The 10478-nt window shown below is 44.5% G+C and overlaps 4 protein-coding genes across 5 annotated transcripts; 2 read left to right on the forward strand and 2 right to left on the reverse strand.

The window, feature by feature from the left end:
• Positions 1–320: 320 nt before the first annotated feature.
• Positions 321–1357, forward strand: LOC121967649. Its single transcript, XM_042518003.1, has 3 exons — positions 321–549; positions 641–846; positions 945–1357. Exons 1-3 carry the CDS (start codon positions 421–423, stop codon positions 1204–1206), a joined length of 597 nt encoding a protein of 198 aa, XP_042373937.1. The 5' UTR covers positions 321–420; the 3' UTR covers positions 1207–1357.
• Positions 1358–3595: 2238 nt separating this feature from the next.
• LOC121967648 (ethylene-responsive transcription factor ERF053-like) lies at positions 3596–4726 on the forward strand. Of its 2 annotated transcripts, XM_042518002.1 has the most exons (2): positions 3596–3732; positions 3836–4726. In XM_042518002.1, exon 2 carries the CDS (start codon positions 3918–3920, stop codon positions 4638–4640), a length of 723 nt encoding a protein of 240 aa, XP_042373936.1. In that variant the 5' UTR covers positions 3596–3732; positions 3836–3917; the 3' UTR covers positions 4641–4726. The 2 variants fall into 2 exon arrangements, with proteins under 2 accessions (XP_042373936.1, XP_042373935.1); XM_042518001.1 differs by having other exon boundaries at positions 3611–4726.
• A 206-nt stretch (positions 4727–4932) lies between these two features.
• On the reverse strand, positions 4933–6797 carry LOC121967647 (protochlorophyllide reductase-like). The gene is made up of 5 exons (XM_042518000.1): positions 6641–6797; positions 6467–6568; positions 5742–6264; positions 5304–5662; positions 4933–5238 (listed from the first exon to the last, which is right to left on the reverse strand). Exons 1-5 carry the CDS (start codon positions 6689–6691, stop codon positions 5083–5085), a joined length of 1191 nt encoding a protein of 396 aa, XP_042373934.1. The 5' UTR covers positions 6692–6797; the 3' UTR covers positions 4933–5082.
• Positions 6798–7426: 629 nt separating this feature from the next.
• LOC121967646 (probable glucuronosyltransferase Os03g0107900) lies at positions 7427–9489 on the reverse strand. Its single transcript, XM_042517998.1, has 3 exons — positions 8668–9489; positions 8111–8355; positions 7427–8033 (listed from the first exon to the last, which is right to left on the reverse strand). The coding sequence occupies exons 1-3, from the start codon at positions 9232–9234 to the stop codon at positions 7550–7552; spliced, it is 1296 nt and encodes a 431-aa protein (XP_042373932.1). The 5' UTR covers positions 9235–9489; the 3' UTR covers positions 7427–7549.
• Between the last annotated feature and the right edge of the window lie 989 nt (positions 9490–10478).

Genomic DNA, 10478 nt, shown 5'->3' on the forward strand with positions numbered 1-10478 from the left:
TGATTCGGTGTGGGCAGATCAGGCATACTATTCTTAGAAACAAACTGTTTTAAAATTTTCTTTATCATTTTATTTTCTTCCCAATTTCTTTAGCAACAATTATTTAAATTCCATTAAATAATTCATTATTAAGCAACAAACAATCCCTCAAGTTTGATTTACTTCTTTGTTGTAGCCTTGGAGCCTGCACTTTTGCAGTTTGCTCCAATTATTAAGCATCAAACGATTCGTCAAGTTTTCTAATTTTTTATTTTTTATTTTTAAGTAAAAAGGGGTCAACAAATCGCCTCCTAAGCTCTTCGGTGGTCCAACGCACTAATACTCACCGAAACACGGAAACAGCGAGGCATTTGCTCAAGAAAAAAAACAAAGAAAAAAGGGGGAAGAAACCCTTTCTTCACGCTCTTCAGATCCCTTGAGATGCGGCTTCGCCTTCCCCAACCATCCTCTTCCTCCTCCATGGCCTCCAAGGTAGTCCTCCCGGTCGCGGTTGTCTTCGATGTTACTGCGTTCGCCCTTGCCATTGCCGCCGAGCTGCGACGGAGCACGGTAAGTATCTCGGCAATCCTTCCCGCGATCTCAATCCCCAAATCCGACTTCGCATTCTAATTCTTGACCTCGGAGATCTTCCCTTATGCAGGCCCAGGTCGTTCCGGACGACGAGAAGGAGTACACCCACTGCGCGTACGACTCCGGCATCGCGACTGGACTTGGCGTCGGCGCTTTCCTCTTGCTGTTGGCGAGTCAGGTCTTCATCATGTCCGTCACCAGGTGCTACTTCTGCGGCCCCTCGATCAGACGCGGCAAATCCCGCTCTTGCACCGTCTCCCTCTTTTGGTGCTGCTGGTAATTCGAATATACCCTAATCCCCACCCCCTTCCCTTTTGTTTCGATTTTGCAATGCGATGGTCAATTTTGACCTTTTTGGTTTCTCGTTGATGAAGGTTGACTTTTCTGGTGGCCGAGATGTTATTGCTTGCGGCATCGGTACAGAACGCCTACCACACCGCTTACCGGGGCTTCTACTATATGAACGACCCATCCTGTGAGGTGTTGCGGAGAGGTGTTTTCGCCTCCGGTGCTGCCTTTGCTTTCCTCACTGCAACGCTCTCCGTATCCTACTACCTCTTGTACAGTAGCGCTAGCAATTCTGGCTACGCCTACGCCGAGGAGGAGGCGGCCATTGGAATGAATTCTTTGAGCTAAAAGATCCTTTTTTTTAACACCCATTTCTTCCTTCAGTTTTTCTGTTCTTTTTTCTTTTTCAAAAAACATTCGATGTTTCATTAGGAAGATAGGATTTGAATTTCGTATACTGATTTAAAAAAATCTAATATATTGCATGTGAGATTATTCATTATCTAAAATAGGTGTGACAAAATTGAACTTCTAACATGGAGTAGTAACTTTGGTTGTGCTAGGACTTTAGGCAGGCTCAACCTATCTTACAAACTCAAGATATCTTGATCTTGATGAGATGTTGTCTTATTAGTCCGTTTGATTCTCGAAGCCCAAAGGTATGCTCCATCGTGAACTAGCTTCTTTTGCCTTATTTACCACTAGTCTTATACACATCCTTGACTCTACCTTGTGGAATTTATATAACCACGGAGAAAGATCGTTATATTCTTTCACTCTTGAATAATGCAATTATGTTAAAGTAGTCGAGCTCTATTATGAATTTTATACTTGGGCAAAGAGTTTTAATTACAATTTATTTACCTATTTGATGTGTGTGAATTTGGTAGGACACATTGAGTTCAAGAAGTCACAGTTTGTGACTGGATGAGGTCAAGTGTGGATAATGGCTTGGCACGACCAAGGAGAGTTGCTCGATATGGTCCGATATAGTTCAAAGAAGGATTGCATGAGGTTGAGAGACCGCAAGTCAAGAAACATTGGTATAATTAGGTTTGCTAACTTAGTAACTCCTGGGGCAATGGAGTTTAGGGAAGGATGAAATGAAGCATCCAAGGCTCAATAGCTAAGAAATAAGAATATTTTTGTTCGAAGCTAGTTGACTAGACAATAGCATAAATGTGTTAAGCCAATTAGTGTTGCATTTAACTGATCCCTTAACATGAGTTAGAAAGAAGATCATCGACAGAGGAAAGTTGAGACTGTCAAATGGCAAAACTGGTTAGGTTGGACGATCAAACTAAGGTTAACATTAGTCAATTCAAGTTGACATTACCAAAGAGAACAATTGACTAGGGAGAAACTAAGTCTAATCGACTTAAAGATCCATTGGCAAACTGGAGGCTAAAGTGATCGTGAGAATGATCAATAAAATGGTAGACAATATATTGATAGTAGAACAGACTAAGCTATTTATATAAGAAGAGCCCTTGAAGCCTAGCGAACTTGTGCAAATATTCTGATATTGTTTTGAGCTTCCTTGTTTATAATCTTGATGCTAGTTTGTTTTATTTGCCTTTGCTTGTTCTTATTCTTCGCGTAAGACTTGTATGAAATTTTTTCCATAAGGCGGCATCGACAAAGGAAAAAATATAATAGAGATTCCAGAGTGATTTATTGAAGTGTTATAGACCTGGCATTGATTTTACTTGTGTCATTTTCTTTACATCTAATTGTGTTTAATTGATCTTCTTATAACATTTTAAGACTACATTTATATTTATATGTCAAATGTTGTTCATCGCCGCCCTCTACTCATTCTACGACTCACTTTCACGATCCTATGACTCCTAACAACAAAAAATTATTATATCAATCTAATTTTTATACACTAGTTACTTATTTAGTTTTCGCTACATTTTACATAAAACATTTTTATTTCTCTGAATATGAGTTTGCATACAAAAGAGTTACATAACTATGCTACATTAAAAAAACTAAATTCATCAACCCACAAAATTCTAACGTCACAAAAGATGCTTCAGGAAAAGCAGAACTACATAACCTTGACTCTCTAATTTTACTGATTCTTCCTGATGGCTGATTAGAAAGTTTTATGGATCGGTTCGATCTCGGTGTTACTTGATTTATCTTCTTTTTTTTCTAATTTTTTTTTTTATCTTCATAGTTAGATACCGATAATCGAAGAAGCCGAGGAAATGGATCAGGTAGAGTCCTTTTTTAAAAATAATAATAATAATAATAATAATAATATAAACAACAAAATATCTGATGACATGTACAGACCGACAGGATTATTGTTGTACCCCAAAAGTCGAGCGAATTTGGGGGTGTAAGCCGCAACCGACCCGGCTTGACTGAGGATCTCAAAGTCTACGTGGGCGGCGGAGTATTGCCAACAAGGTCCAACGGAGGCCGCGATCTGGACCCACACACCGACCAGCCACCCTCCAAATATTTTCCCTGCTCTTAAATCCATCCACGCGTCTCTCTGTATCTACCAACGCTTCTATATCTAGACGCTCGATCCAATTTCCTTTCCATCTTTCGAATTGCTCACTGTTCCATTGTTCGTGATTTCTCGCTTTCCATCTGTTTTCGATTCTCAGTTTGAAGACGGAAAGCTTGATCCTTCCGTTTTTATCCCTGCAATTTGTTTCATACGTGGATTCTTTCGTTACTCGTTCTACTCTGTTTTCCTTTCCAATCAAACTCTTAAAGATTTGGTCTTTTGCTTGTTCTTGGCATCGAAGGAAGCCATGGAAGAAGAAGGAAACAGTGATCGAGGAGGGAAACAGAAGAATGTGCTTCAGCAAGAGCAACATTCCCTGCTTCCTTCAAAGAGAGTTCGAAGTCCGAATCTAATCCATGAATCTTCCTCTGCTTCACTGCCATCGTTTCCTCGATTTCTTCCTGATTTTAACTCTCAGCCTAAGTTTCCATTTGCTTCTGGCAGCTCTGTTCCTGTTGTTGTCGCCCCAAGAATTGCAGATCACACTAACTCTGTTCCATTAACGGCGGTCGAGCAATCGCCGCTGATGTATGCAACGTCGGATCATCGGCAGACTCACCACGAGCAACTCCTCAGGTACCACTACTGGAACGCAGCGCTCAATGGCGTCGGTCCTCTGTTCCTGCGCCCGGCAGCTCCTTCTCTGGCCCGGGCCAAGCTCTACCGCGGGGTAAGGCAGCGGCACTGGGGAAGGTGGGTGGCAGAGATCCGCATTCCCCGCAACCGGAGCCGCCTGTGGCTCGGCACCTTCAACACTGCGGAGGAGGCCGCTCTCGCCTACGACCGCGAGGCCTTCAAGCTGCGCGGCGAGAGCGCGAAGCTCAACTTCCCCAATCTTTTTCACGGGGAAAGCAGGGACGCAGCTTTGTGCTCCACCATGACCTCCTCCACCAGCACCGCGGCTCCCTCCTCGTCCTCCTCTTCTCCGCGTGATTCTGCCAAGTCCCCGAGCTTAGCTCCAAGCTCGGCGCCAGCTTCACCATTTCCGATGTTTCCGGAGATGCCTGAAATGTCATGGGAGAGCGTTCAAGAGGAGGCGTGGTTCAACGCGTGGGGGCCGGGGAGCTCCATTTGGGACGACGTCGATGGAGCCAGCAGATTACTCTTCCAATCCAGGCTCGCCACCATATCTGAGGCGCCGGAAACTGATCCGCCCTCAAGTTCCACACTGCCATTGCCGTCGCCGGCCACTCAGGAGACGACCACCTCTTCTCCTCCTCCTCCTTCCTTGGTTTTGTGGAAGAAGTGAGTCGTTGCATTGCATTTATACGAATCAATGACTTCAACTACTGCATGAGATTAAGCATTAAACCATCATTATTTGTCACATATTTAGTTCTTTGTTTGACCATGAGTAATAAATTCATCTCCAACTCTATCCTTTAGTTTGAATCAGGTGCATTTCTCTTTTCTAGCCCTAGGCATTGCATGATATGAAGCAGGGCACATCAATGGTGAGCGGTGCGTAGATCCAGTCGAGTACTTAGTGGGTTTGCTTATCCAACGAGATTACAAGATATGAATAAACATCCTCAATCAACTCAATGCTTCAACATCCCAAACCTTTTATTCCCTCTCTGCACCTCAAAATTTTACAAGCAATTTCTGCAAACACTTAATGAAAGCTTCACATGGCACAACTCAACTAGACTGAAACACAAACCAATTTGCTCAGCCAGAAGAACTCTTAATCAAGCCAACCCAACCAGCTTCTCACTCAGCTCCCACACCTTCTTGGCCTTCTCAGCGTCACTGGCTTCCTCCGACAGCTGGTTCTCGAACGACGCCGAGTTGCTGTTCCAGCTCCAGTACACTCCCGACTTGGACAAGCTCGGATCACTCACCACCTGCATCAATCGTAAGACCCAACTATTATTCGTGTCGACGATTAATCGCACAAAAGTCTCAGTACCTGTGCAAGCCTTTTGCCGGATTCCTCTTCGGAGACGAAGCCTTTGGTGATGTACTTTTGGAAGGGCGGGAAGAGAAGGCGGAAGAGGGGGATGTGCTCGCGGAAGAGGCCGGTGGTGGCGATGCAACCTGGGTAGAGGGAGGCGAAGGTGATGCCTGTCTCCTCGTGGAACCGCCGGTGGAACTCCTGCATTGTTAGCATGTTGCACACCTTGCTGTCTTTGTAGGCCTTGGCGCCGTCGAATTCGCCGCCGTCGATCATGGTGGATCCACTGAGTCCGTTGAGTCCGCCGGCGAGGCCTCTGAGGTCGCCGAGGTTCGCCTTCGGTGGTATGTTTCCGGCCAGGGTGTTTGTGTTTCCTGATTGAAACAATTTCCAATTTGTGTATAATTGAGTCGACTTCGATTCAGTAAAATGAGAAAAGAAACAGGGTATTACCGGTGATGGAGCCGACGATGATGAGGCGGCGGAAGGGGTAGTCGGAGGCCTTCATGTGGTCGACGAGCAGGCGTGCGAGAAGGAAGTGTCCTAGGTGATTGACCCCCACGCTCATCTCGAGCCCGTCGGCCGTGTAGGTCGGTTCCTTTGCCGTCGGGTAGTAGACCGCCGCGTTGCAGACCAGCACGTCCAGCGGCCGCCCCGACTGCAGGAACGCCTCCACGAACTGGCGCACGCTGTCCAGCGACGCCAGGTCCAGGTGCATCACCTGGTAGTTTTCCCGCGGCATGCCCGCCGCCTTCGCCGCTCGCTCGGCCTTCAGGAAGTCGCGGCACGCCATGATGACGTTCCACTTCCCCGTCTCCGCCAGCGCCTTCGCCGTCGCGAGCCCGAGCCCAGACGACGCTCCCGTCACGATCACGTTCCCCTTGCGGAGAGTCTTCTTGGTGTCCGGGGCGGCGCGGGTGACGGCCGGGGTGGTGGCCGCCGTTTGGGCTCGAATTCCAACCGAAAGATTCAACCTCTGTCAAGAAAATCCAACCTCACATATCACCAAAAAGAACTCCAAAATCCAATTTTTCAAGCATGGAAATTACAAATCCATTGGCAATAAACAAAGCGATCCATTAAAAATACAAAAAGTAATTCTCCTTTTAGGGTTTTGCAACGTTTAGCTCAAAAAAAAAAAAACCATCTTGACCCTGAACAACCTCGCATACACATACCTTGTTGCTCCTAAGAACCGAAGAACCAAACTCGAACTTGGAGTGGTCAGAAAGAGAGAGCCCCAAGAAAGCCGACTCCTTAAGTCCTCCATTAGCCTTCCCCTGCATTCCCCTCTTTTAGAAACCAAACCATGGAGAAGGAAAAGGGAATACGAAATGAACCAGCAGGCTGACCTCTTTGTGAGCTGAGAGAGCCGAAGGAAGGAAGGAAGCCTGAAGAGCCATGGAAGGCAAAGCGGTAATCGTCGGACAAGGAAGAGTTCAGGGTTTAGGTTTATAACGAAGGGGGGCGAGGATAAGGGGATAGAGTTGTGGACCCGGGGAAGCCACCGTGGCGAGGGTTGGGCCAATAGGGAGTCGTCACTTAGATTTCCCCCGACATGGATTTTTATTATCGATGGAGTTGGTTCTGTATCCATCGATTGGTAGATTCAGTGCGTGATATAGAGCTTGGATTTTGTTAGGGTTTGCGCAGGGACCTGGAACCCAACTCAATAATGAAGCATGGAGACCTCGTGATGGAGTTGTTCTGGCTTTAGTGGTCCATAATCGAGTTTAAATTTCTGGAGAGAAGAAAAAACAGAAGAAACATTTGTTGATTAAAAAGTTATCGATTAAATTTTTCATGTGATTTACTTCAGCGGATGAAGTCAGTATTCAATAATCAATAGGCATCAGAGTTACCATAAAGAGTCCCGGTCATTAATTATTAATTTTGACACATATTCTTGAAAGACATGAATGTAATTATCTTTAGTAAATATCTTTTAATCATTATTATTATTCTAAAAACTAATAATCTTTCATAATTTATCTCCTGCTTTATAACGTATTTACCTTTTACTCCCTTCTATTTTATTTTATTTCTTGCCTTCCGAAAGGCTGGAAAATTCCACAATAAACTACGGAATAACGTATTTACCTTTTACTCCCTTCTATTTTATTTTATTCTAAAAGTCGTAGCAAAATTTCAGTTTGATTTCCCATTTTCTCTGTCTATATTTCTCACAAAATAATTATTTTCTTCAAAAAAAAAAAAAGGCTACGGAATAGGCAATTAGGCATCTCATCTCATTGAGCTCACTACCTCCACCTGTCGGTTTCGCCACCGCCGTCTCTCGGCCGCCGCAGCTGGCGGAGCCGCATCCCTTCGAGAGCCCTAAGCACGTGCCACGTGGCATCTCCCTCAGCCATGGGGCGGCGGAAGAGCAGCGCCCGGCGCCGCGCCGGCTCCCACAGGTTTCGCTGGATCGTCGACAGGTTCGTCGCCGCCACCCGGTCAAGGATCTCCTCCAGCCGGTTGACCTCAGCCTCCGCTACTGTCAATGATATCTCCGGCCACCCAACCGTCTCCGTAAAAGGCAGCCGGATGTCGTCCGCCACGATCACGGGCACACACCCTAGCGCCACCGCCTCCACCAGCCGCGGGCTCCACGGCGCCCACCCTAGCGGGCAGAGGCAGAACACCGACCGCGCCATCTCCCTCCGGTAGTCGCCAGACCGCTTCCGCTCCAGTCGGAACCGAGGATTCCCGCCGTACTTCCGCAAGATCTCAGTCCTCACCCTCCTGCCAACTTCAATAATCAGCGCTGCTACAGGAAATCAACGCCAGACAATTAAATCAACAAGCTAATTAAGAATCACTTGCTGTAGAAGCGGCCGCTGACGTTCTTGGGGTGGACTTCCATCTTGCCGCGGAAGAACACGAAGTTGTCGCGCGTTGACATCTCCGGTAACGGCCACTCATCCTCGATGCTCGGCGGCACGTAGGGCGGAATCAGCACGTGTTCTGCTTCCTGGCACGTGTGTGGCCGCCGCAACCCAAATGTCTGCAGGATGATCGAATTCTTCATGAACTCAGGTATCCCGTCGGCAATCGCTACATCTTCCTGCAAATTTTGCTCCGTTATTGCTTTAATTCCCGAAATCAAACTATATATGCGTGTAATCGAGTGATCACCGTGGAGTGGAAGAACACAGATAAGCTGCATGATAGTATATCGACAAAAGGGGGTAAACTTAGGAAGATCATACAGAAAAAGAGGGATTTGGGAAAGGAAGCGCAGATCTGCTCGCAAATTTTGCTAATTTGTTGTTCTATTCCACGAAATCGATCGGTATAGGGACGAATTGAGTGAATGGAACTAAACGCAATCAAGCCCCAAAAGAAAAAAAAAAAAAGGCAGGGTCGTTTCAGTTACCATGGCATGGAAGCAGGCGCCGTAGTCGTGCGAGGCCACCAAGACGTGGTCGCGGCCTCGGGAGCGGTTCCAGAACGGGAATTCGCCGGCTACCAGCTCGATGGCGGCTGCGAGAAGGGGGCGGGCATGGTGGAGGTCAGGGAAGCCATTAACGGTGCTGAAGTTGCAGGACACATACACAGGGAGGAAAAAGAAGTCCGCCTCCTCCGGGTCGAGCGAGCGGCCGGCGTACTGCAGCAGCGCCTCGTGGATCGCCACCTCCGCCGCAAACAGGTGGGTGCCGCAGCGCTCGTTGGCGAGCCAGTCGGTGTTGAACCGGGAAGGCAGCTCGTAGACATACACTTTGGGCAGAGAAGAGTGGGAAGATGGATTTTTGGGCTCGATTAGAGCTCGAGCTGGGAGATTGGAGTTAAGTCGGAGGGGGTGAAGGAAGAGGAAGGATGAGTAAGAGGAGGTGGTGGAGAGGAAGAGGTAGACGGAGAGAGAGAACCAGAGAAGCCACTTGTAGTGCTTCTTGAGGGAGAGAGCTTTGTGGGTGTGGTGGGGGACTTGAGCTCTTCTGGCCATGGAGGAGATTCTTGATTCTTGATCATTTGAGCCAAGGAAATTGAAGAAGGTTAAAGAAGGAGGTGAGGTGCGGTGGTGCTTTCATCGAAGAGGTAGCTGAAGGTGGAGTGGAGGTGAAGGGAGACAGGGCCATGGAGGTTGGAGGAAGGCAGCAGATAATGGAGATGACGCGACGGCCATGGAGATGGTGGTGAAGCATTGGAATCGTGTGACGCGTTCTACGAGATGCTTTGTCAAAATAAGTGCATTCTGACCAAAAACGGAGTTGGGTGAGTTTAATTATTAATATTATTTTGTTTTCTTCAATATTTTTTTAATAAAATTTCAAGGACACCACATTCGTAATTTTATTTTGAAATTACCTTTTGACCCGTCGTTATTCTAGAAACTATTAGATAACTTTTATCATAGATAGCAACTATCAAATAGCTTTTAGAACGTATAAAAAGTTAAAAACTATCATATAATTATTATAATATGTAAAAATTAATCAGCAACGGATAAAATGTGATTATGATGAATTTAAGAATATAATTTATATGCGTAGAAATTATTCGGTATCTCTTACAATGTATTGAATCTATTCTATAATTATTATAATATATTTAGGATGAATTTAAAAATTAAAAATTATATCATATAAAAATTATCTAATAATTATTATAATGTGTAAAAATTACTCGGTAATTATTATAATATACAAAAGATATTCAATAATTATTACAATGAATTTTATGTGAGTTTAAGATTTAAAATTTAAAATATATTATTTATCAATTTAATTAAAATTATTTAAATTTTATAAAATTAATTTTAAAATCATTATAGAAACTATTTTAATATAATAATATTCTGATATTATAAATTTTAAATTTTAAATCTTAAATTTATACTAAATAATTTATAATGACTACTGAATAATTTAAATATAATATAAATTCTAAATTTATCCTAAATTTATTGCAACTACTCCATAATTTTTATATATTATAAAGTCACCTTGCAGTTCTACATCACTATTGAATCAAAAGGTAAATTTCATGGCAGTTTATAGAAATTAAAACTATCCCAGCAAAGAAAAATCGTCAACTTCAACACATATGACGGTGAAATAGATCAAGAAAATTGACCCATTCGCTACCTTTTACATCTAAGCTTTGAAATGTGGGCAAAAATAAAACAGTTTTTGAACCAGATAACGTAACTAAGTTTTTAAATTATCAAATTGCTCGCTGGGTGTTTTT

This window comes from Zingiber officinale, chromosome 3B, assembly GCF_018446385.1.
Source record: "Zingiber officinale cultivar Zhangliang chromosome 3B, Zo_v1.1, whole genome shotgun sequence".
Classification (NCBI taxonomy): domain Eukaryota; kingdom Viridiplantae; phylum Streptophyta; class Magnoliopsida; order Zingiberales; family Zingiberaceae; genus Zingiber; species Zingiber officinale.